At 48.5% G+C, this 26,292-nt stretch overlaps 1 protein-coding gene across 4 annotated transcripts in view; it reads right to left on the bottom strand.

The window, feature by feature from the left end:
- The window catches only part of SLC10A7 (solute carrier family 10 member 7), a 202,711-nt gene extending 177,226 nt beyond the window's left edge, over positions 1-25,485 (bottom strand). The window contains exons 1-4 of one of the 4 annotated variants that reach the window (XM_055144944.1): positions 24,934-25,478; positions 19,608-19,690; positions 17,981-18,117; positions 14,797-14,872 (exon numbers count right to left, since the gene is read on the bottom strand). In XM_055144944.1, coding sequence (XP_055000919.1) covers positions 14,797-14,872; positions 17,981-18,117; positions 19,608-19,690; positions 24,934-25,033 — 396 coding nt within the window. In that variant the 5' untranslated portion in view covers positions 25,034-25,478. Of the gene's footprint in view, positions 1-14,796; positions 14,873-17,980; positions 18,118-19,607; positions 19,691-24,933 lie in introns of those variants that run through there. The other 3 variants (XM_055144943.1, XM_004606192.2, XM_055144945.1) reach the window with 3 other exon arrangements.
- Between the last annotated feature and the right edge of the window lie 807 nt (positions 25,486-26,292).

The following is a 26,292-nucleotide window of genomic DNA, read 5'->3' as shown; positions in this document are numbered from 1 at the left end:
TTCCAACACCAGACCCAACAACACCCCTTCCAACACCAAACCCAACAGTACCCCTTCCAACACCACTCCCAATGACACCCCTTCCAACAGACCCCAAGGCACCCCCTCCAACATCAGACCCAAGGATACTCCTTCCAATACCACACCCAACAGCACCCCTTCCAACACCACACCCAACAGCACCCCTTCCAACAAACCTAAAGGTATCCCCTCCAACATCAGACCCAAGAATATCACTTCCAACACCAGACCCAATAACGCTCCTTCCAACATCAGACCCAACAGCACCCCTTCCAACATCAGACCCAACAGTTCTCCTTCCAACACCAGACCCAATGGCACCCCTTCCAACAGACCCAAAGCCACCCCCTCCAACATCTGACCCAAGGACACCCCTTCTAACATCAGACCCCTTCTCTTGGACCTCCCAACCCATCTGCTATTTAATTTTCACTGTGTGTGCACAGGGCCCTGGGGAGCAGAGAAACAGCACAGGGGCTAAGGCGCTGTGAGTTCCAGGGACCGAATCCCTGGCACTGAGTGTGATCCCTGGAGCTCCACCAGGAGTGACCCCTGAGCACAGAGCCAGCATGAAGATCCCTGAGCACTGCTGGGTGTGGCTCAAAAACTGAAACTGAAACAGGCTCTGGCCCCTAGGACAGAAGCTCCACTCCCAGGGACCTCTGCAATCAATCCCCTTCCTTGAAAATCTGCCGCTCTCGCTGCAGTCCCCGTGAAAGCCGACAACAGTGGATTTCTCTTGGACTCAGGTCCCCACGCCTAGCAACATCAGCCCAGTGTCCTGCAGAGCACAAGGACCACCATCGCTCAGAGCACACTGAGGGTCCTCTCTGGAAGATTCTCAAGCTCCCCTCCTGGAGAGAGGAGTCGGCACGAGGCCTGGCTGTTCCTTTGGACTCGGTTGTTTTCAGTGCTTTGCAGAACACACGGATAAAGTGGATGGTGGATAAAGCGGGCTCGTCCCGCCTCCCAGCCCTGTCACGGACAAGCTGTCACCTCTCATTGTGAACGTTGCCTGTGACACAAGTCAGGATAGTGTCACGCCAGCCCTAGCAACTTCATGCCATTGAGAGGAAATGAATAAGCAAAATAAATAAACAAAAATATAGCCAAAATTATTTTTTTAATTTTTTTAAATTTTTTTGCTTTTTGGGTCACACCCGGTGATGCACAGGGGTTCCTCCTGGCTCTGCACTCAGAAATTACTCTTGGTGGTGCTCAGGGGACCAAACGGGATGCTGGGAATCGAACCCGGGTTGACCGTGCGCAAGGCAAACGCCCTATCTGCTGTTCTATCACTCCAGCCCCTCTTTTTTCTTTTGAAACAGAGAAGCAAAATAATTTGTATAGGGTTCTTCCCAGCAATGCTTAGGGACTCCCAGCTACTCCCAGCAGTGCTCAGGAAGCCGGCAGTAGCTGGGTCAAACTCAAGAGTCTCACATGAGCCTGACACTCTCCTCAATGAGCTAGACTCCAGCCCAAGACACACAACAGAATGTGGAATATATTTATCACATCTGATGACCTAAAGAAGATTCCTAGGCTGGAGAGAGAGTACAGCAGGAAGGTGCTTGCCTCGAGCACAGCCCACCTGGATTTCATCCCTGGCACTGCACAGGGTCCTTCGAGCCTCACTAGGAGCAATCCCTGAGCACTGAGCCAGGAGTAAGCTCTGAACACAGCTATAGCCCTCAAACAACCGCCACCCTCCCCTCCCCCATCTCATATGTAGTTTATTCCTCTAGACTGTTAAATTCCCATACAGAAACAAGGGGGGAAGTCTACCTAACTTTTTTGCCAAAAAATATCAAACCGCTATCAGTGTTTCTAGATGTGACAATCACATTTCCCACAGTGATGCTTCCATGACGGCTACTTTACGATGCTCCAAAACTAAAGAGGGAAGAGAAGACGGAAGATTCTCTCCGGCGACCACAATAACATGTCTCTATGCTTTTTTAAAGAAATCCCTGAATAGGCTTGAAAATGCAAAATCAGCCCTATAGAAGAGTCTTTTTATTTCCTTCCAGCTCAGAGCAACTGGAGAATAATAATAATAAAAGGAAAAAAAGGCTTTTATTCCCTTCCAAGCACTAGAACCCTTTCCTTTCCATCTGGCATGGCGCCAGCTCCTCTGGCAGTTGCCCCAGAGTGGATGACAGTGACGGCCAAGGAGGCGCGGACAGAGCCAAGGTGGAGAGAGTCACCACGCGACACAGGGGACGCCAGGAGGGCTGGTCTGGGGCACCGCTGGGTAGTCCCATAAAAGCTGATTTAACAGAGGACAAACCAAGGCGAGGCACGGATCACTGCCTTCGGGGAACGTGTTTCAAAGAACAACACGGAGAGGTTTAGATGTTTAAAGAAACTCCTTCGAAACGAGCATGTTTACGGTGCCCGCTCAGATATCCGAATGAGCGTGCGAGAGCCGCGGAATACCACTGTGGAGAAGAAGGCGCGCCGGGCCACCTGCAGCCGTGGGGAGACAGAAGCGTGGTGAGGCCGGCATGGTGGCAGGGGCGTCACCAGGCTCCACTCCAGAAGTCACACGGTCCCGAGAGCATTGCCAGACGCAGTCCTGGAGGTCCCCGTGCACTGCCGGGATGGCCCAGCGGATCCCAGCCCTGGAGGGTCTGTCTGTACACTACGGTACCCAGGGGCCCTTGGGTGTCCCCTCTTCCCTCCCCCCCGAAAAAAAAGCAAAGCAAGAGAGGAGCGTGGTGATCAATGCCATGCTGTGCTGGGAGCACCCTGCATGAGCACCCAAGGCGGGGAAGAGCTGGGAAGGGGGCCAGGTTCCAGTCCTGGAGGACAGCAAGGCCCACACAACTTCAGAGCACTCATTTCGCCCCCAGCTCTGTCCGCTGCGGTGTCGGGGTTTATTCCCAGGACAACCTCGTCCTGCCTAAGTTGTTGGGGCACTCAGGCAGGGGCAGATGGGGGGGCTTTGATTGACCCTTTCCTCCCTCCGGGGTTCACTGAGAGGCTCCAGGCAAGTCAGTTTGCTGCTCTGTAGGCAAGTGTGAGCCTGCCAAAGGTTCCTGATCCCCCTGGGCTCAGTTCTCTCATCTGTCAAATGGGAACACTCACAACAGTGCAAAGGACTGTTAACTGCATAAAAAGGCTTGGGAGCTGCAAGGCATAGGGGTCAAGGGCCAGCCCATATCCTGGGCTGTCCATGCCCCGGCTACTAGTCTTCCATTTGCCCGGCAGAGCCTCCTGGGAGTAGGAAGGAGTCCTCCCTGCTCCCCCTGCAGGGGAACAGCCAGCTCACTCTGCAGAGGGCACAGGAACTGCCCGTGAGAGGGAAGACGCCCAGGGCCCTGTGCTGTTGCCAGCCCTAAAGTCGTCACCTGCCCCTCTCTCCTCCAGGATCAGGAAGAGGGATGGTGCATCATAAATGAGCACGTGTCTTCACCGCATCCCTACGAGACTCTGTGAAATCTGAATTTAGGCTGCTTCCAACCAGCACTAAACTGACTCTTTTATTTAGCCAATACACTTCAAGCTCAATTAACTTGCTGCTTCTTTCTCGACTGCGAGCAATCCATACTGAATCGGGCTGAAGTTGTAAAACTTCACCGACCGCAGCACAAGAAGCTGCTCTTCCTCACTGCTGTGAGCCAGTGAGATGTGCATAATGATGATGCTAAGTAGACGCTTCCTCTACACTCACGGGGGGGCAGGGGGGAGAAACTCCTCTGCACCAGCGCCGCGAGTGTGCCGGACTTTCTACCTTGACAAGGACTAAACACACACCAGCACGAGAGTCCAAGGCAGAAGGATCAGTGCCTCTAAAAAACACTTTCACAAGCTAATACATGCACTGAGAAAAAAAACAAGTCAGATTACACAAACATATACATAAATAGGCCTTATCTCATAAAGTTTATTCCTGAGATTGTTTTTTAGAACGAAATAGCACCGTCAGACTATTTGAGAAATTACATCATTTACAAACACATGTGAAATGAATTTAACTATAATTAGCCTGGAACGTTGTCATAACATTGTCTCAGAGTCCAAATACAGTACAAGCTCAGAGTCATTTTCCCACAAGTTCTTTTTTGAGGGGAAGAGAAGGTTCATTCCATGGTGCTGAGCACTACTCCTGACTCAGTGCTCAGGGAAACATTTGATGCCAGAGACTGAACCCAAGGCCCCGACATACAAAGCATGCACTTCAGCCTTGTAAACAAACTTTTTTACTAGGAACAAAAATGCATCTGCATTGAGAAAATCTAGACAGAACTCTGCTCAATCCTACTCTACTTCATTTGGACACAGTAAATATACACAAAGACCCTTGAAGAAGAGAGTGAGGCCTGAGATAAGGCTGCAATGCCAGAGGGAACTACTTTACTGGGGCCATCATCTGACAAAAGGGAGGTGGAAGGCACTTCTGCTCCCCCAAATATGCCCTGGATGTTTTTGTATGGAGACTTTCCTGTTGAGTTAACGGGAGCTAAGGCAAGCAATTACTACAAAGAACAGGCACAAACAGGTTGGCGAGACAAATACATACCAAAAAATAATGACTGAGGGTGAGTGTAGGAACAGAGGCACAAAAAGGCATTCCTGGGACAGGAAGATAGTACAGGGCTTAGGCCTGTGCTGTGCACACATCCAAACTCAGTCTGATCCCTGGAGTCACATATGGCCTCCGCATCACTGCCAGGAGTGACCCTTGAGCAGAGCCAGGATTAGGCCCTGAATCCCGCTGGGTGGACTGGAGCTACAGCACAGCGGGTAGGGCATCTGCCTTGCATGCGGCCGATCCAGGTTCGATTCCTCCACCCCTCTCAGAGAGCCCGGCAAGGTACCAAGAGTATCCTGCCCACATGGCAGAGCCTGGCAAGCTACCCATGGCGTATTCAATAAGCCAAAAACAGTAACGAGTCTCACACTGGAGACATTACTGGTGCCCGCTGGAGCAAATCCATGAACAAAGGGACCACAGAGCTACAGTGCTACAGTGCTACCACTGGATGAGGCCCAGTGCCTGCAACTCCACAAAAAGCACTCCAATGGGGCAAGAGAAAGAATACATTCTGATACAGTACATCAGCGAGGACTCAATGAGAGAGATGACATTGGAGGAGGGTCCTGAAGGAAAGGAAAGACTGTTAGATATTGGCGAACCAAGTGGTCTCCAAATTTCCAAAATTATGGGAAATATTTTATGTTAAATCAATGTAACCTCCCCTCTTGGATAAAAAATCAGATAACTTTTCTTTCTGTGTTTATGTAGTATTCAGGGAGACATGAGACCCGATTTGTTTTGTGAATTACAGGTTGGTTGGCTGGGTGTTTGGCTGGTTGGTTGGTAGGACAGTTGGTTGGTTGATTGGTAGGATAGTTGGTTGGTTGATTGGTTGACTGGTAGGTTATTTGGCTGGTACATTATTTGGTAAATTAGCAGGCTATCTGGTTGACTGGAAGTTTACTTGCCCGATGGCTGATTGGTTGGTTGGTTGTCTAGCTATTTAACTGGTTGATTTGGCTGGCTGACTAGTAGGATAGTTGGTTGGTTGATTGGTTGACTATTAGACTATTTGGCGGTAGATTATTTAGTAGATTAGTAGATGAGCTGGTCAATTGGGAGTTTACTTGCCTGTCTGCTGATTGGTTGGCTGGTTGTCTGACTATTTGACTAGGCTGATTTAGCTGGTTGATTGGTAGGATAATTGGTTGGTTGGCTGGCTGGTTGGTTGATTGGTTTGATTAGGTCCTGGGTGCTTTTCTTGGCTTTACAGTTTATATGAAACACCCTTACTATCAAGTAACCAAACACAGCAGAGTAGATCAAGTGCCCATTATTTTGGGTCAAGGGAGTTAATCAGTTTAGAAGATCATGTTCTTGAGAAAGCAGTAAGACCAACTCATAAACTGAAGTAATCTCAGCAGTGAATCTCTGAAGTCATGATAATGCTGGTATTTGCTTGATACAGATATATTTCCTCATATTTTATGAATACTTCTGCATATGACTTAATGAGATTCTTATAACAGGCCAATAAAATATGGTCACAATACCTCCGCTGTTCAGATGAAGAAATGAACATTTAGAGAGGCCCAGAGCATACTTGATGAGCGTTCAGATGACTAGGTGAGTAATGATAAAAGAAGGGATCCAACCTTTTAGAAAAGTCACGACAAAGGTGGTGACGGTATGTCATGGCATTTTTTCCATGCTTCTCAGCCAAGGCTAGGACAGGAGCAATCCTAACATCTGAGACAGCTGGTGCAGAAGTGAGGCTCTAATAACTTCAGCTATAGAGCAAAGGACTCTGAAACAAGAATTGTTAATGCTTTTAAAAATGCCTCACAATCAGGGAAGTATCAGGAAGATATGTCCACTGAAATGGGAGATAACCCAGTCAGGAGAAGAAAGGAGAGGAACAGGAAGAGAATTAGCAGAGATGAAAATGAGGAAAAAGGAGGCAGCTGAACAATTAGATCCCAGAAAACGGGAACTGAGAATTGGCCACTACGTTTGATGACGAGGAATCACTGGCAATAGATACAAAGCCCCCTTTGGGCTAGGTGGTAGAAATGAGAGACAATCTGAGAGACACTGAGGGGACAAATGAGAGAATTCCGTGTTGGACACAAAATCCTGGGAGAGGATCTATGAGGTTTCAAACTAGTTTCCTAGCAGCTTAGAACAAGCCCAGTCAACACTTCCTAGGGCTTCTAAGGAAGCTCCATCTAGACGAGATGAAGGTTACAGGTAGACTTGGAAGAAGAGCAACAGGAACAGAGAATTTCTTGCTGCTGCTGCTGCTATCACCACTTATTTTTTCACCCATCACAGAGTCTGAAAAACTCTCTCCCTATTTTCCAGAGCGCACAGGAGGCTGGCGTGTAAGTGAGGACATTAACGAGCTTGCAGGAGGAATTAATCCTGGCAGTGTTTTTCAAGAAGCTGATTCTTCTAGGATGTCATTCAACTTCCACTGCAAGCAAAGCAGCCACAGAGCCCACTTCACTGAAGAGAACAGTGAGGCACAGCAGAGCAAGGGACTGCCCAAGCCCAGATGGTGACTGACAGATCTGAGGGGCTTCTCACTTCAAGCTCTCTCTCTGCTGATTAGGTCTCCTCCAAATGCCTTTATAAATGTTTCAATGAATCTTATCTTCATGCATTGGATTAGCGAGACCAACTCCCCACTGACCATGCAAAATAACCCTGAAATGCTTCAGGCCTCCCTGATAAGCCCGAAATTGAACTTTCATCTCCGTTTGGACTATGATGATCTTGATCTTTCACCTCTCACAAAAGTCCTCCCAGAGCTATCATTTTAAAGTTAGTAATGAGTACTTCATTTGCTTTCAAGGCAGACAGAAAGCCTTTTTTAAATACCCGCAGACTGCCATGACCTTCGTCTATATCTTAAAAAGTTCACCACATGCTATAATTTTCTTTGCTCAGGAGACCTTCCTTAAATGCTCTTTATAGAGAACTGGCCGCCAACCCAACTGATGAACACACACACACACACACACACACACACACACACACACACACACACACACACTTTTAGCTGGCCACCTTTCTGCTTCATCTAACATCAAAACTTTTGAATTTTAAATCTACTTGGAATTCCGCACTACGAACAACTGGTTCCAAAATGCTCCAAGCTGCTAAGTAAAATATGACCAAGTGCCCGCCGAATACATTTACCCTAAAAAAACACCGTCCTCCCAGGGCCGGAGAGAGGACAGCCACCTCAGTGCCTGCCAGGGCGAGCCCCGTCCAGATCCAGGCTGGCCACCAGGATGGAGGGGACGAAGCCCGTTCAGGATGCATCCTGCTGTCCTCCACTCAAAAAGGGAAAACAATGATTGAATGATTTGGGACAACAGAGAGTCGACCCGCTCAGTCTCGCTTATCTGTGAGGTTTATATCATACAATAAAGGTTTCAATAGGCGTCAGAGCACACGAAATGTAGGAACAAGATGACAGATAAAGTCTCCTACTGGTTGCCAGCTGTGATGTGCCACACTCCACATCACCAATGTGCCTAATAGTTGCTGGGTGAACATCACATCCTATTCCGAAGATGTACAACGGGTACAATAGTACTTATTAGTATGCTAACAGCTCACACATTTACATCTTTTACAGACAGATCTCATAATTTTAGAAAGGAGAATCCTAAAGTCCCTCTAGCAAACATTCTTATTCAACTGATCGAGACTGGAGAAAAGAAATTTAATTGTATTTTTTTTCCCCTAACCACCCCAAGTAATGTTACTCTATTTTCTAAGAAATTGACTTTGAGAAACAATATCATCATAATAATAAGCAAATGAATCTAAACACTTTGCCTGTAATTGGTACACTATTCATAGTGAAGGTGCCTTATTTTCGTAATTCAAATGCCAAGTGCAGCCTTACGTGCAGGTAACAGAGAGTAAGCATAAAAATTACTCTCGGGGAAGACTAGATACTTCTTCCTAATTTGCCCATATTTTTAATCAATTATGATTCACAATTGCTTTACTTCCTTTTTCCCCCTTTAGAAATGTGAAGGGAGGGGCTGGAGCAATAGCACTGTGGGTAGGGCGTTTGCTTTGCACGTGGCCGACCCGAGTTCGATTCCTAGCATCCCATATGGTCCCCTGAGCACCGCCAGGAGTAATTCCTGAGTGCAGAGCCAGGAGTAACCCCTGTGCATAGCCAGGTGTGACCCAAAAAGCAAAAAAAAAAAAAAAAAGAAATGTGAAGGGAGAAATCCTTACTATTTCTCTCCTTCTTGGTTTAAATTTTACCAAGTCATATAGCTTTGCAACTTTACTCAAGAACTTAAACTGCCCAAAAAAAAAAAAAAAAAAAAAAGAACTTAAACTGCCTATTTACTGCCCATTTTTAAGGCAATGACTTTTAGTTGAATCCTTTCCTTTCTCAGCCTGCAACAGATCAGATATTGAGGCCAAAGAGAGAGCAGGGCACGGGCACTGCTTGGCCCAGGTATGATCCTGGCACCACAATCGAGTCGTGTCCCATCGGGAATGATCCCTGAGCTCAGAGTCGGGAGTTAGCCCTGAGTACCACCCAGTGCAGCCCCAAAACAAAACAAAAGAGAGAGACCAAAGACTGAAACGTAACAAGGCAGTCCAGTTCCCTAGCTCTACCCTTCTTGCTAAACACCAACACCACAAAAACTAAATAACTTTTTCCAAACTTAGAGAAATGATTTTTCAGTTTCTCTTTTATTATTAATTTATTAAGTATGTGAATTACAAAGGCACACAATTTTCCACTCCCAGTCCCTTCACCAGTGTCAACTTCCCTTCACCAATGTCCCCAGTTTCCCTCCCACCCACGGCCTGCCTCTGTGACAGGAACTTTTAAAAAAAAAAATGGTGGCAAGTAGGAGAGACTACGTTGTGGTTTCCAGAAAGGACTGTTACTGAGGGGGTTTCACGCACTACACTCAACCACACCTTTCGGTACCACCCCCCACTCCCAGTTGTCTATTTCTCCACCACTCTCGCAGTGTTCTCTGCCCTGTCCCGTTCCCCTCCCCCCCACCCCACTGCCCTCCTCATCATCCTAATCTCTCCGTGTCAGAGAGTTCTAGGGCTCAAACCTCACCCCTCTTGGCTCCCCCAGTGCTCTCTGCCTAAGTAACTGCATCCTACCTGGGCTTTAACTACTATTTACAATAGTCCGCCCACCCTGAACATCATGAACAGAGTCTTCAAAACTGTAACTTTGTGCAAAATGAGGAAAAAGCGAGCCAGGCCCTGAACAACATTGTTCCAGGTGGATACAACACTGAGGAAAATCCATTACTCAACGATTACACCCATGAAACCCTCAATTACACCTCGCCTTTTAGAGCTCTCCTTTTTTTTTTTTAATTTATTCTTTTATTGAATCACCATGTGGAAAGTTACAAAGCTTTCAGGTTTGAGTCTCAGTTATACAATGACCGAACTCCCATACCTTCAACAGTGCACATATTCCACCACCAAGAATCACAGTATACCTCCCTCGCCTCCCCAGCCCCCCACCCCGCCTGTGTAACTGATAAATTTCACTTACTTTCACTTTACTTTGATTACATTCAATATTTCAACAAAAAATTCACTGTTACTATTTGGAGTTTCTCCCCGCTAAAGTCGGACCTGCTGAAAAGGTCGCATCTCTTCATTCTCAGCAATGGAAAACAAATTACCAAATGCTTCCTTTCCAGTAGAGCTCTCCTTTGAACCCAACTGTTCCATCTCTGTGGCCCAGTGGCCATTCCACTGAAATAGGTAGCAGTCATCCAGCCACATCAAACAACCGAGCTCTGGCTCTTTACCCGTGAGGCTGACGCTGTAAGTGTGCATCACTCTTAAGCTCTCCTCTCCTTCGTGGCACACACAGTCAGCACACCACCGAGTCAATATATGACATGTTCGGGCCACTAGAACATGATCTGAGGTGCCCGCTGTCGGGTCCAATCTGGACAATGAGAAACCCAACTGTGATTCTCCGGTCTCTTTCCTGACAACGGAATAGGCTCCGTGCTCTCTGAAGCGTGACCTTCCAGACACAGAGTACGACAAGCAGCTTCCTTAGTGATGGCAAAACCCCACTGACCTGCCCGGAGCAAGAGATAAGCCTGCAAATCTTGTCACTGAGAGTTTGGAGTTCTGAGTTCTCAAAGCCAAGACTCAAGTCCCTAGACAAGGTCCCGGGACACACCCTCCCTTGGGGCTCTTCTCCGCCTCTGCACGCACGACCTTCCAGCAGCTCCACCAAATCCCAGGCAGCCCGGCAGGAAAAGAAAGGGGCGAGGCTCGGACAGAATTGGGGCATGGGGTCCACCCCAGTTCAAAGCAGCCCGCCCAAGCAAATAGATAAAGCTGAGTACTCAGTACTTACCCTTTTCTCTCTCAGGCCCACTGCCCATCCTTTGGCATCTCCTGTGCCTTCCCAACACACCCAGAAGCCTGCCCTGTGTGACTTCACCCCACTCTTCCAAACCATGAAAATACAGCCAGAAGAAAAGATTCCAAAGTATTTGACTTGGAAGCCAAAGAATTCCCAACCCTGGGACCTACGGGCTCCTTTGTTCTGAGCAGCCTGCATGGTCAAGCCCAAGGCTACAATCGCTGGGACCCCCTCCACAAAAACAGCAAAAGATCTTGTCAGGGTCCGGTGTCGATATTTCACCCCTCCAAATCTGCACAAAGAGCTCGGCCAGTAATGTAACACACAAGCGGAGTTTATCAGCCAGCTAGCTGGGGTCAAGCTTCTAGGCACGCAGGCCCAAGCAAGACCCCGAACAAGGGAAAAGCTGCAAATTTTATAGTCAGTGCTACCATCTGCTTACATCCCAACCCGCACGCACGAAGTTTAACAAAAGCATGAGTAAAAATGTAAGTTTCATGATTCAGAGGAAAACACACTTTCAAATAGTACAAACAAGCAGTAAGAGATAGGTGACCTAGACATGTTTTCAGAACATTCTGGCAGCTACCCACCCTGCTTGTATCTGGGCGGGTTCTATAGGCAGTGAAGAGCCGTTATGAAACTATTTGCCAAGGCCGAGTTTTGAGCCAAAATAATGACCTTCCCTCACAGATGGCCTGGGGGAAAAGTGGGGGGTTTTAAGAAAAACAAAAAGGTTTATGTAAAACAGGACGTGGAGCAGGAACTGGGCGGGCGTGATGGAGCCGCTCCTGCCCCGCTCTGTGTCCAACAATCTAAAGACTAAAGAAGATGGGTTATAAAAAATGTAAATGAAAGGTGACAATGCTCAACCACTATCAGTCACCAAGTGCAAATGACACTGAACATCAGGCAGAGGGTGAAGGAGCACTAAATACAGGTGATGACCAGGAGACGCCAGTACCAGGCCTGGAGAATGGACCAAGTGAAAAAGACTAATATACCAAATGGGAAGAGAGGGCTAGACCTCTCCTCCACTCCTGCTCAACTGTCAAAGACTGTGACCATTTGAAAGAGGTGAGAAATTCCTTAGACACAGGCAGGGTTGGAGACACAGTACACGAGTTAAGGCACGACTCGCCTTGCATGCAGCCAACCTGGGTTCGATCCTCAGCAGCCCGCATAATTCTCGGACCACCAGGAATGGTTTCTGAGTGCAGCACCAGGAGAAAGCCTGAGCACTGCTGGGTGTGGCTCCCCCCAAATGAAAACAAACAAAAGACAAAGACACTGATTCAAGAAGAAAAAAAGTGTGTGTGTGTGTGCGTGTGTGTGTGTGTGTGTGTGTGTGTGTGAGTGAATGCTTCATTTGGAAAATATTCACAGGGCCAGAGAGATAGTACAGAAGGTGAGGAGTTTGCCTTGCATGAGGCTGAACCCGGTTCGATCCACGGTACCACATCATGTCCCTGAAGCACTACCAAGGGTCACTCCTCCGCAGAGGCAGGAATAGACCCCGAGACCTCAAGATATGGCCCAAACCAGCCCCCTAAAATGAAGTTATAGAGAGATGATATGTGACTCTTTATTAGTGTTTTCCCCTCATGGTCAAAAGTCACTAAAATAGCCACTTAACAGATGATACAGTCACTTCATTCCTATATTGTCCCAAAAGAAAGAAGATACGTGTCCAGCTAGATTTGTACCCACATACCCAGAGCCCCAAACTGGAAACTGCCAAGTATCCATCAACAGGGGAGTGGATAAATGATGTACATTGTGTTTATCCATGCCAGGAATCCACATCACATTTTTTTTTTTTTTTTTTGCTTTTTGGGTTACACCCATCAATGCTCAGGGGTTACTCCTGGCTCTGCACTCAGGAATTACTCCTGGCCGGTGCTTGGGGGACCATATGGGATGCCGGGGATCGAACCCGGGTTGGCCGCATGCAAGGCAAATGCCCTACTCGATGTGCTATCGCTCCGCCCCCCCCACATCACATTATAAAATAGTAGTTTTCAGCAATCATCACTGTATCATTGTGTCACTGTCTCCATTGCTCATCGATATGCTTGAGTGGGCACCAGTAACGTCTCCATTGTGAGACTTGTTGTTATGTTTTTGGCACATCAAATACGCCACGGGTAGCTTCCAGGTTGTCATGCAGCAGGGATACTCTTGGTAGCTTGCTGGCTCTCGAAGAGGTACAGAGGAATCAAACCCAGGTCGACCGAGCACAAGGCAAATGCCCTACCTGCTGTGCTATTGCTCCAGCCCATTCAGCAATCATAAAGGACTAAATTATTTTTTTTTTAAAACAGGAGGAGTTCTGATTTTATTTCCTTAACCTGCCACCTCCTTTGCAGGAAATTATTTGAAAGGGAATCATGGTTATAAATAGCTCAGTCTTATTTTTATTTTTATTTTTTAGTCTAATATTACATTATTTTATTATTACTGTAGTAATATGGTCTAAAGCAGTACTAATGTTCATGCTTCGGGTGCACAAAATTACTGCCTCACACCCAATACTGAAGTGTCCCAAATCCCCCAATACTGTCCCTTCTCTTCCACCCCATCTCTCCCTACCCCGTCTCCTCCCTTGAACCTCCACTTGCAACCTCTGTTCAGCTGAGCCCAAGGTTTGTTTTCAATGGATACTGCAAGACTGAATTATTGATACACATAACACAGACAAATCTTCTAAGTAATTTTGCCAAGTCAAGGAGGACTTAAAGGGAAAGCATGTGCACTGTCTGAATCCCTTAAGGAGAACTCGGGACATGCAAAGCAATCTAGAGTGAGGGCGGGCGTGCCCCGGGCTGCCTAGGGAAGAAGGATGTCCAGGAAGGCAGGAGGGGGGTTGGCCCAGGGGCACCAGGAGACATGAGAGGGACCCCACCTGCTGCTGGTCTCATAGGTGCAATAGATGTCACCACAACTCACTATACGGTCCCCTGAGCACCGCCAGGAGCAATTCCTGAGTGCAGAGGCAGGAATAACCCCTGAGCATCACCAGGTGCGACCCCAAAAGCCAAAAAACTAATAATAATAACTTCCTCCCCCCAAAGAATAAAATCCCATAAATACTTATGTAATAAAGGGATAAGGAAAATAATAAAGAGTTGAAGAGAGAACCGCTTCTACCTTCCCTCATTCCACCCTGCATATGGTCCCACTCACGCGGTATAAAGCTTAGGGGCATCAATCAAGGAGAGCTGCCACCATGCATGCAGCTCCTAAGGGACGACACCGGGGCACCCCTCAGCCACAGCCCCCGAGCAACTGGGTCATCTGAGAGCTCACCTTAGAAGTCAGGCCTCGCTGCTCCTTTGGCACCACCTTCACTTGGCATTACCCCGCTCTTGACCTTTTCACATGAATTTATCTTGGCACCACGCCTTGGAGAACTAAGGACTAGTCATGGCAAGCTGTCCTCTTTTGTGACTGCTTTTTATGTCTTGGTTTGGTTTGGTTTTTGCCTTTTGCGTCACACCCAGCAATGCTCAGGGTTTACTCCTGACTGCACAGGGAACATTCTTGGTGGGGCTCAGAGGACCGTACCGGGGATTGAACCCAGGTCAGCTGTGTGCAAGCAAGCGCCCTACCCGCCGTACTCTCTCTAGCCCTCCTTTGGAACCTTTGAACACGGTCACTTCTCTTAGTCCATTTCTCTTTGTCCATTTCATTTGTCTCCCTGACCTTCTTTGAAATCCTAAATTCCACTCATCCCTTTAGTATTAATACAGGAATGAACCCGCCTCTTCCCTCCACTGCTCTGCTGATGGACACAACTCTTTATGCCGAAATGAATGAGATCAATGTAAACCCAAAGCTTAGCATTGCTTATGCTTAATCCAGGGGATCCCGCACTCACCTCATTTCCGCCCACTGCCTTGGTTAGGATCACGGCAGACGACACCGGGGGAGGCATGCAGCCCACTGTCTGCAAACTGGAAAATTGGAAGAAAAAGAAAAAATTCAGTGAGTTGTTTTCTTTTTTTAAGTTTTATTTGGCTGTTAGTAAATTCATTCTAGACAAGCAGAGCTAAGTGAAGAATGTTTCTCGAGACACACATGCTGTTGAGTTTAGATAATTCTACACGGGCTGACCTGGCTATGAGTTTTCAGTGATCATTCAAGCCTCTGCCTTGGGTCATTTCCCTTTCAAGGCTAAATTTTCATGCAACTCAAAAACTGTCAATGAAATGAAGAGTCTACTAGTTATTCCAAGCGAAAAAAAGGGACTGGTTATTTGGTCTGAGCATATTTTCACCTATCTTTCCTCGAGGTTTTTTTTTTTTTTTTTTTGGATAGGAAGTGTTTTGGGAAAAATGAAGCTCTGAAACAATGTCCAAAGTTTCCCAGTGACCTAAAAATCATCCTGATTCCTCTCTGTCTTTTTCCAGTTTAAAAATGAAGCGTGCATATCCATACCTCCGCTTCTCTCTACACCAGGGCGAGCTGCGTACATGTACCTCCAGGTTGGTCTACTTTCTCTGACAAGCCTCCACGTAGGAGCTGGAAGAATCTTTCGGGAATGTAACTCAGACCACGCCACTTCCTCACTGAAAATCCTTCCCCAAAATTCCTGTAGCGCTCAGAAATTCTTAATGTTATACCCCAGCCTTTTATTCACAGCTCCACATGAAACCCAGTTCCTGCCTTTCCAACTCCAAGTCACATGATCTGCCTGCTGCTCCCCACAACCCCCCAATCAGATTCTGGCAAGGGTGATTTCCTGACTCCAGAGCACTGGGCTTGCTCATGCTGTCCAGTTTCAGCATGCTTTGTTTCCTTTTTCGAGAATAATCTGCGCCCAGAACTCTAAATCTAACTCAATAGATATCATGAGGATATCCATGACCACTTTCAATAGTGCCACGGTGTTTTTTCGTTTTTTTTTTTAATTGAATCACCGTGAGATACAGTTACAAGCTTTCGTGTTTGAGTTACAAATCATACAATGATCAAACACTCATCCCTCCAACAGTGCACATTCCCCACAACCAATGTCCCCAGTATACCCCCTTTTCCAACCCTCTCCCTGCCTCCATGGCAGACAATTTCCCCCATACTCTCTCTCTACTTTTGGGCATTATGGTCTGCAATACAAATACTGAGAGGCTATCACATTTGATCTTTTATCTATCTTCAGCACACATCTCCCATCCTGAGCAATCCCTCCAATCATCATTGTCTTAGTGATCCCCTCTCTATCCCAGCTGCCTTCTCCCCCAGCTCAGGAGGCAGGCTTCCAAATATGGAGCAATCTTCCAGGCCCTTGTGTCTACCATCCTTGAGTGTCAGTCTCATGTTATGTTATTTTATACTCCACAGATGAGTGCAGTCATTCTGTGTCTGTCGCTCTCTTTCTGACTCATTTTAGTGCCACATCTTACTCCGCATCACTCATCTCTGTCTTGACCATCAACTAAGTAATTTATTGACAAGTACATTTCACATCTTCTCAGAGTACAAACCTGACACTTGGGGACAGTAGGAAGTGGCCGGAATAAACGTGGCCAACTGGCCTCTCACAGAAAAACATTCCTCTGTGAAGACACTATAAAACTTCACAACTAACAACGTTCTCCTTTGCCCTAAAGCTAGGAAGCTAAAAACATCTTTTTCCACAAGAATTAATGAGTTACACGTACAGAGCACCTCATAAGGTGAGAGCAATGAGATCCAACACTCACTGGAGCCACAAAAATCCAAAATGGAAGACTAGCTGACCCCTGGATGACTTCCAGCTTCATTAGACACTCATTAAAATATATTTGCATAGTTAAAAAAAAGTCACATCTGCCCATGCCACAACAGTTTACAATTGCCCAAAAAGTGATTAAATATGGATCTGGGGACACCCTGATTCAGGGAAATCACCTCCCCGAACCCTCCCTTTTCTCTAAAATACCGTGACTATTCCACCCTTTATTAAGTTACCCCACACTTATACCTATGCGAGCTTGAAAGCTATGTAAAACCTGAAGTGTCCCCTGGAGTCACCCACTCTCTGATGTTGGCGCTTTGGATAAGCCGCTTGCTTTATGCCTGTATTCTGATTTTTCTAATGTACATTGTTCTCTAACAAACTCTTTCTATGTTTCAGTCCAAACTCGCACTTGAATTCTTTCCTGGCTACGTCCGATGTACGTGGTCCCAGATGAGGCCTAATAGTTTGAGCCTTGGTTGGATACTTGCTAAGACATCTTGCCAGCTGCATTTACGGTTGTTTCTCCAATATCCACAGCAGTTCATAATGCATGGTAGGAGCCAAACGCATGGCTTGAATAAGTTAAAAAGGGAACTCAATGGATATCCTCAACATCGTAATTAAGTAGACAGCAAAAGTAGATTATCCTCCTAGTATGAATAGGGAAACTGAAGTTTAAAACCACAAAACGACTTTCCTCATGGTCGCTTAGAGTAGGGGAAAGTCAGAAAGTGATTCGGGGCTTTGGGTTTAGTGTTTCATCAACTATGCCATAAGGATAAAGCATGTCAGTTATAAAGTACTTTAAATAATTTTTTTTTTTTTAAATCATTCAGTCCTGGGTTGGAGAGCTAGCTCAGCGGGCTGAGGGCTTGTTTTGCACACAGGAGGCCTGGGTGACCATGAGCAAAAAGCCAGGAGTATCCTCCTAGCACTGCCAATTGTGACTGAAAACCAAATATATGTTTAATTTCTTCCATCACAAGTATTATTAAATATATATGTAAGATAAATCTTCCTAATAAGCATAGTAATACTTGTGATGGAAGAAATAAATCTCCAAAACCTATCCTACAGGACTGGAAAGACAGTGCTGGGGTTTAGGTGCTTGCCTTGGACACTGACCCCAGCTCAATCCTTAGAACCACCTGTGGTCCCCCCCACCCCAGAGGTAAGGAGCAATTCCTAAACAGAGCCCGGAGCAAACTCTGAGCACTCCTAGGTGTGCCCCCTCCACCCCACACAAAGGGCGAAAGGTCATTTCCTTACGAGATCCACCACACCCACAGAGTCACGAGCCATGCCACCTGGAAGGCGCCCTCTTCCCAACGTTCCCACATACCCCTTGAGAAGCCATTCGTTGATGGGTGTGACTGATAAGAGCTGAAGGAAAAACCAGATTGCTGCTGGGAAGAACACCAGCGTAAAGATCTGAATGAACAAGTGCAGTTTTATATGCACCAACGCACTGGTCAGCTCCTGCAAAGACAATAAATAAATAAATAAATAAATAAATAAATAAATAAATAAATATAAAAAGACACAAGAAAAAGAAGGTAAGAAAAAGCTTGACATCTGAAACACTGAAACACTCCTATCGTACAGCTCGTCCCAGCCAGTCACATGGGTAAGCTCTTCCCCAGGGCTAAGTCAGTGTGCTGTCACTGGCATACTTAAGAATTATTGCTACTACAAACAACCACGTGTTTAACAAATTCAAAAAAATCTTTTAAATAACTGTTAGCGTGACTGATTCCTTGGTGGGGGAGGGTGTGGCCAGAGCAGGGGGTACTCAGGCTTCCTCCTGCCTCTGAGCTGGTGGTACTCAGGGGATCACAGGGGGTGCCACATGCATAGGGTCCGCCAGGCATCCCAAGAATGATCCGTGAGCACGGCTAGGTATGTCTGAACCCTCCCCTCGAAAACAGCCGGCACACGGCTTGAGCTCCACCGAGATTCGACCCGGGTGGCCATGCCTTTGCACAGCCGCTTTGATGCTGAACGAGCAGGATCCAGAGCCAGCTATATGAGTTGGGATCCCAGCGAGTACTTGCAGCCATGTCTCCAGACTGTGAACTAAGCTTTTGCCCCACGCCGGCTAAGAGGGGAAATATCCTTCTTCCTTGGTTTTTCTTTCCTCCGGGAGGAAGAGGTGTGGTGTCCGACTTTTAAGCAGGTATGAACTTGGTGGTGCGGGGGAAAAAAAAAGTGCTTTGAACTTGAAACAGCGGGACGCCTGAGCAGTCTCGGGCCGGGGCTGGTGCCAGTTCGAGCTCCGCCGAGATTCGACCCAGGTGGCCATGCCTTTGCACAGCCGCTTTGCTGCTGAACAAGCAGGATCCAGGGCCAGCTATATGACTTGGGGTTCCAGCAAGTGCTTGCAGCCATGTCTCCAGACTGTGAACTAAGCTTTTGCTCCATGCTGCCCCAAGAAGGGAAATGATTCAATTTCCAACTTAAATCTCCCTGAAATTAGTAAAATACAGAAATCCTAAAACCACGCGGCCGCTATTGTGGCCGCGCGACTTTATATCTCTTCATTCTCATCAGTGGAAAACTAATTATCAAATATTTCCCTGTCAATAGGGCCGTATTCTTGGGGGATAAATTCCAACAAGAATAGTGAGTTCTATGTTGAAACTCCAACAACAATAGTGAGTATTGTGTTGAAATATGGAATGTAATCGAGGTGAAGAGAAAAGGAAGTGAAATTTTTCAGTTATGCAGAGGGGGTTGTTGGGGGGTGGGGCGTGGGATGTATACTGGGTTTTTTTTTTTCCTCTCTTTTTGGTGGTGGAATATGGGCACTGGTGAAAGGACGGGTGTTTGAGCACTGTATAACTGAGACATAAGCCTGAGAACTTTGTAACTTCCCACATGGTGATTCAATAAAATAAATTTAAAAAAAAATAGCCAGCACAAATGAAACATTTCTCCCTGCTTGTCCAATGTGCCCCGGGTTCCAGTACCTCCGTTTTTAATGAGAGTCCACTGTTAAAGAATATTGTTGCGACGGCAATGTAGGAGACAGTGATTTCTGGCTTCAGTGGCCCTAGGAAGAGAGAAATGAGTTAGTGTCGGGAAAGGATTGCTAGCAGGTAGTCTGGTCTAAAAGCAACAGCCACTGGAGGGGAACAAATAGAGACCTAAATCTTCGTGACGCCCAGAACACACCACTGGCCTGACAGAGCTGAGCATGCCTGGGGAAGCAATGTAACTGCAGAGAGAACTTCTCACGAGGCAAAGACCAAGCCTCGTCTCCCCTGTCCAGAAGGAGAAAAACGGAGTCTGCTGTCACACAGGAAACAGGCAGCATCCTTCGGACAAGACCCTTGGCACACCCACCTACCGAGCCGGATCCAAACACCAGCACTACCTATCCCCCCCATCCGCAATGAACGAGAGACGCAATGGAGGACATTCCCTTCGGAGCAAAAGTCACTTCATTCCTGCGGCAATCCCAGGCACAGAAGCCTGCACCCTGCGTTAGTTCAGTTCTACAGAAGAGCTGACCACTTCCTAGCAGCTGTGTGCATGCAGGTATAAGGTAACAGAGCAATGGGCATTTTGCTGAGATGGTAGTTGGCAAACTGTGCCAGTGTCTGAGCCAGTCAAGCCTAATCTCTGTCCTCCAGAAAGTGCTCTCTGGGTACCTATGTACCTCATAGTCCCAAGGGGTTTGAACCGTGGAGACTCCAACTTTTAGTTTTCAGTGAGAGAGCTTGTCCACAGCTCACCTGAAGATGAAGTGTGCTAACCAAAAGACATTTCACTTCCCATTTCCAGGGGCCACACCTGACAGTGCTCAATGCTTACTCCTGGCTCTATGCTCAGGGATCACCGAGGGTGATGCTCGGTATCATATGCTATGCCACAGACTGAAGCAGAATCGACACGGTAAGGCAAGTACCTTATTCAGGTGCGGTACTATTCCCCGCCCCAGAGAACATCTATCATTGAAAACTGCAGTGCAGAGGCCAGAGAGACTGTACAATGGGCAGGGCTCTAGCCTGGCAGCTGGCTGACCCAGGTTCAACCCCCGACTTTCTGTGTGGTCCCCTGAGCACCACAGTGGTGATCCTTGAACCAGAGCCAGGGTGCACACCAGTTTTCAGACCAGAAATCAGGAGCTGGGCGATAGCTGAGCAGGTAGGGTGCAAACCCCAACACCACATGGTCCCCAGCATCACCAGGTGCAGCCCTGGAGGACCCCCAGCCCTGCCAGGCAAGAGCCAGGGTGGCCCAGGTAAACCCCTGGCACTGCAGGGCCCTTGCACTGAACCTCCAGCCCAGGTGACTGAGAAGCGCAGGTGGCTTCCAGAGCATCCCTTGCGAGTCCCTAACCCCCAAATAAGATAAAACCGGAGATCACCTCAGACTTGCCATTCTCCTGGGTCCTCTTGCGTAGAACTGAAATATATAGAATCTACCTCCCCCAAATCCAGGCCCACCCACAAGCAGTAGCCAGGACCAGTTTTAGGAAATCAGGTGACTACAGAGACAATTCCAGGAAGAGGTAGCCAGGGGTCTCATCAGATGCAGGGGGCCCCTGATCCCACATAGCTATTCTCCTGCAAAGTGGGGGAACAGGCATCATCTCCCTCTCATACACACACACACACACACACACACACACACACACATGCACACAGACACACAGACACACATGCATGCACACACACATGCAGACACAGATACACATATACACACATATACCCATGCACACACACATGCACACAGACAAACACACATGCATGTACACATACACATATACACACATACACATACACATATACACACACATGCACACACATATACACACATGCATAGACACACTCAGAGGGAAGATGTCTGCAGCACACAGTAGGAGAAACTGCTGTAAATATTTGCACAATGGTGAGACTGGGAACTATGATATAAATGTGATATTTGGTCCTTCTCGAAGGTAATGACTGCATCTTCCATGTTACTAAAATAAACAGATCGGACTATGAAACTCCAATCTATGAAGTGGACCATAAAGTGGAAATGTAAATTTTACTTTTCAACAGGAGCAAATAATGTTTCTCAATAAAAACAGAATAAGGTAGAGTAATAACAATTTTTTAAACTGGCTATAAAAACTAAGTAATGTGAGACTCCTCAAACTCTGTGTATTTTTTTAATGAGGGGGAAAAAACTACTTTGAAATGTTTAAGAATGGAAGGAATTATTTTATCATTTCATGAAGTCGACACATCACCAAAATTAATTTCATTCCCAAAGCTCACTTAAGAGTCATGCTGGTAGAACTAAGCTGATGGCATATTTCTGGTTACGTGTGTGTGTGTGTGTGTGTGTGTGTGTGTGTGTGTGTGTTTTAAAGAAGAAAATGAAGTGTTTCTTTTTCAGGGTTCACATCTAATTAATGAAATGATTTGAGTTCAAGTCCAGATAGAAATAAAGAACTGACCCTGTATGTCCCAGGTAAACCTCCCTCTTGCCAGAAATGAAATGAGCAGAAACATACCGAGCTAAACCAGGGGAAACTAAGGTGCACACAGCTCAACGCCAATAGTACAGTCTCTGCACCTCCAAATCCACACTTTCCATCTGCCATGCTCTCTATTTTCAGCCTTCTTGTATATATTTTAAGTAAAAAGAACAGAACCAAGAATGAAATGATTCAGGCTAATATGTGTTATACTTCTTAGAAGCTACTCAATGCCTTTCATTCCAAGTCTTCCTTTGTACATCACTCACCAACTAGCTCTGAATTTTTTTCAAAGGGCCACTAGATGATTGGTGTAAGACGTAGGGATGGAGGCAAACTTGGAGAGTCCTTAGTAAGATGCTGATACTGACAGGGAGAGGGAACGTGAGTCTTTTCACAGGCCACTGTCATCCCGCTGCTCATCTATTTGCTCGAGCAGGCGCCAGTAACATCTCCATTGTGAGACTTGTTGCTACTGTTTTTGGCATATCAAATACACCACGGGGTAGCTTGAATTTTCCTAGTTCATTACCTCAGGAAAAATTATTCATAGAGGAATAATATTTAGAAGACACAACCATACACCAAAAGATTCAAGAAGCAGAGTAAGATGGAATAAGAATCCGCCTCACACACGTCATGACTGGGGAATCTTAAAGAAAGGAGGCAACATCCAACAAACCCATTATCCCAAAGAGCACGATCGAAAGTCTTTTACCAAAGTTAGTCCCTGCAGACTTAAACTTCATACACTCCTGTAGTTTCACCTTAACACCAGGCAAACAGTGTGCAAGTTACTAGTTAATTGTACATTCTAGATCATAACTGACACTTACTAGTGTTGGGGGGTGGAGGGAGTTTGGAGTACAGAGTTTACGGGGAGAAGGTTTTCGTCAACTCACTACCCAGAGGTTCTCAAGGGTTATTCCTGGCTCAGTGCTCAGGAGTGATCCTTGGGAAATATTCAGGGGACCATGTGTAGTTTCAGAGATTGGAACCAACGCAAACATCTTACCTCCTACAGATACTCTCTCTCCAGCCCACTAACTTGAATTCTTTTTTTTTTTTTTGGTAGTTTTTGGGCCACTCCCGGCTGCACTCAGAGCTTACTCCTGGCTCTGTGCTCAGGGATCACTCCGGCAATACTCAAAGGACCGTATGGAGTGCCAAGGATATAAACCAGGTGAGCTGCATGCAAGGCAAGCGCCTTCCCCACTGTACTACCTCTCCAGCCTCAAATCTGAATTCTTAGCATTCAGACTGCTGCAAGGTCAGGGTTATCACGGGACAGGTTGGAAATATCAGCATTCCCACGCTTCCCGAAGAAGAAACTGACATCTTCAGAAGGAGGAAGCAGGACAATCAGGTTTTGGGGTTTTTTCATCATTACATTACTTTAACTGTGTACAACTTAGCTGAAAACCGAGGAGGAAAAATAAAGCAAAAAAGTTTTGGCTCCAATCATTCCATTTGAAATGTTCTCTGAATGGAGGAATTGGTGGCAGAGGATCCACTTGAACTCCTGAGAGATCCATTTTTTTTTCATTACCACCATTTTTTTTATTAAAAAGGTAAAATAGTTTCCAATTCTTCCCAAAATTAAAAAGACGATGCTTGCTCCTGTCCTTATCTGCACCTGTTGCATGAGTGCTGTGTGGAACCTGTTGAAACCCGTGGGCAACCCTGAACACTGCCAGGCCAGGCCACAAAGACCATCCACTGAAGGAAACACGATGAGTGCTTACGGGCAAAGTGGAGCCTGACTGTCGAAGGGTGGACAGTGAGGGCGGGGGTGCGGGTGCGAGGGGGATGCACAAACCACTCATGGCATTTCCACTTATTTGCACCGGCCCCCGGCACCTGGGGGTCTGAGCACGCTTAGTGTGCGCCCACCTGTCCCCACCGCAGCAACCCTCACCGCCCCCCGGGGAGCCGCCCCCTGCGCGCATCTGTCAGTCTGCCCGGGCAAGCACGCGGAAGTGTGGTCCCACGAGCTGCAAGTGCAACGTGTCAGTCAGTCGGCTTGCAAGGGGCTCGCCCCAGCCGCCGAGCTTCCGTCGCCAACACGTGGGTCCCCGAGTCCCAGCTGGTGCAGGAGTGGGTGGGGGGGTGTGCCTGCTTCTTTTGCTTCCCCGCTACCCCTTTGTCCGTCCCCCCACCCCCGAAAGCTGGGGGCGGGGCGCAATGGGGAAGGGACCAGAGAACCGTGTGCGAGTGTGTGTGCGTGTCTGTCTGCCTGTCTGTCTGTCTCTTTCTCCAAGACAGACCGGGCTGGCTGTCTGGCTGTCTGGCTGTCTGGCTGTCTGTCTGTCTGTCTCTCTTTCTCCAAGACAGACCGGGCTGTCTGTCTGTCTGTCTGTCTCTTTCTCCAAGACAGACCGGGCTGGCTGGCTGGCTGTCTGTCTGTCTGTCTGCCTGCCTGTCTGTCTGTCTGTCTGTCTGTCTGTCTCTCTTTCTCCAGGACAGACCGGGCGCCCCCGGCCCGGGAGCGTCCCCGGGGACGGGAGGTCACTTCCGAGCGAGCAGAGCAAGTTTCATGCCCCGGAGCCTCGCTCCTAGGCGCGGACTCAACTCACCGCTCGCGGGAACCGGAGCCCGCGTGCCAATGCCAAGGCATCTGATGGCAAATCATATCTGCACTGAGCTCCTTTTCTGTTTTATTTCCCCCTCCCACCCCCACCCCGGCAAAAAGAATTAAAAGGGGTGGGGGCCCGAGGCAGAGAGAGGCAGCCACTTTCCCGTCCCGCTGCCCCCGCCCCACCCCGCCCCGGGCCCCGCAGGCGGGCACAGGAGTTGCGGCGCGTGCGGGAGCCGGCGCTTACCTCCGTTCACCCCCACGGCCGGCTCCAGCTTGGCGCCGGCGATGGCCAGCACGATCCCGACCATGAACCACTCTTTCCTCGCCCTCTCCAGCGGCCGCATGTTGGCCGGGCGGCCGGGCTGGGCTGGCGGCTCGGGCTCCGGGGCTTCTCGAGCTGCGATCGCTGGGTCCCCGGCGCGGCTCCGCACTTGGCACGGTCCCCCCGGACATGCAGCAGAGCAAGTCGAATTGCCACTTGTAAACTAGAGAGCCGGGGCTCTGCTCCGGCGGCTCGGAGGAGGGCTGGGAGTCGTAGTAGCCAGTGACAGGGAAGTCTCACAGAGCGCCGCCATCACTACCGCGCTCCTCCTAACACGTGCGCAAGCGCCGCCGCGCCTCGGAGCTCGGCCCGTCCCCAACAAGCTCGGAAGCGGACACTCGCGCGGTCAGAGCCAGGCGTCTGGAAAGAGAGGCTGGCCCGCCGTGCAGGGACGATAGACCACCCCGGGCCCCCCGATACACACGCACACAAACACACACCAGCCATGACCTATGGAAGGCGATTTTAGGGCATCAAGAGGGGCGCCCGAGCCTTGAAGACCCCTTCCCATTCACACACCCCTTTCCTCGTAGCCGCCCCCGCTGCTGGAGCACACCCCCTGGAGAGGCCGCGTTTTGCTTCGCCAGGAGCGTGCGAGAACTGGCGTGAGCTCGGAGCAGGGGGTGCTCCTTGCGCGGCCGCGGCGCGGCGGCGGCGGGGAGCAGGTTTGGGTGGGCGCCCTTCTTCGCCTCATTACGGCGCTTCCCCGACGCCGGTGTTGACGTGAGCGCCGGGGACTGGGGAGGCGGCTCGCGGGCCGGGGGCTGCGCCGCGGCTTCGGGGCGCTCGGCTGCCAGCGCCTGAATCGGCTCCCGGAGGTTCCCGTCCTGGACACGGGGTGCACTGAGCCCCGCGGCGATTTCGCCGGCGCCCCGCGCCTGTGCAGCCCGGAAGGGCGGGAGGGACTCTGCAGGTGGACGCCCCTGGGTGGGCGCGCGGCCCGGGACTCCCGGCGCCTGCACTGGATCCCCGGGATGGGCAAGGAGTGCACGGGGTCACCTTTTTCCGGGAGGTGGGCACCAGATCTTCCTTCGGTGGGGGGCGGGGGAGGCGGTGTGGGTTCAGGTTCCCTCCATGGAGCTGCTGCAGAGCGAAATGGGTTTGGGAAGGGGGGTGGGTCAGGTGGTGATGGGGAGAAAGAGCTCGTGGTTGGGGTCTGGACCCACCCAAGCTACAGGAGCACTCTAGGAAGGGGATTCAGGGAGTCGAGAGACACCCCCCGAGTAAGAGTGATGAGGATCTGGGCCTCTGCTTTGCCAGGTCGAGCTGCCCCTTCCTTTC

Source organism: Sorex araneus, chromosome 7, assembly GCF_027595985.1.
Source record: "Sorex araneus isolate mSorAra2 chromosome 7, mSorAra2.pri, whole genome shotgun sequence".
NCBI classification, from domain to species: Eukaryota; Metazoa; Chordata; class Mammalia; order Eulipotyphla; family Soricidae; genus Sorex; species Sorex araneus.
This window is presented reverse-complemented; position numbering and strand designations above follow the sequence as displayed.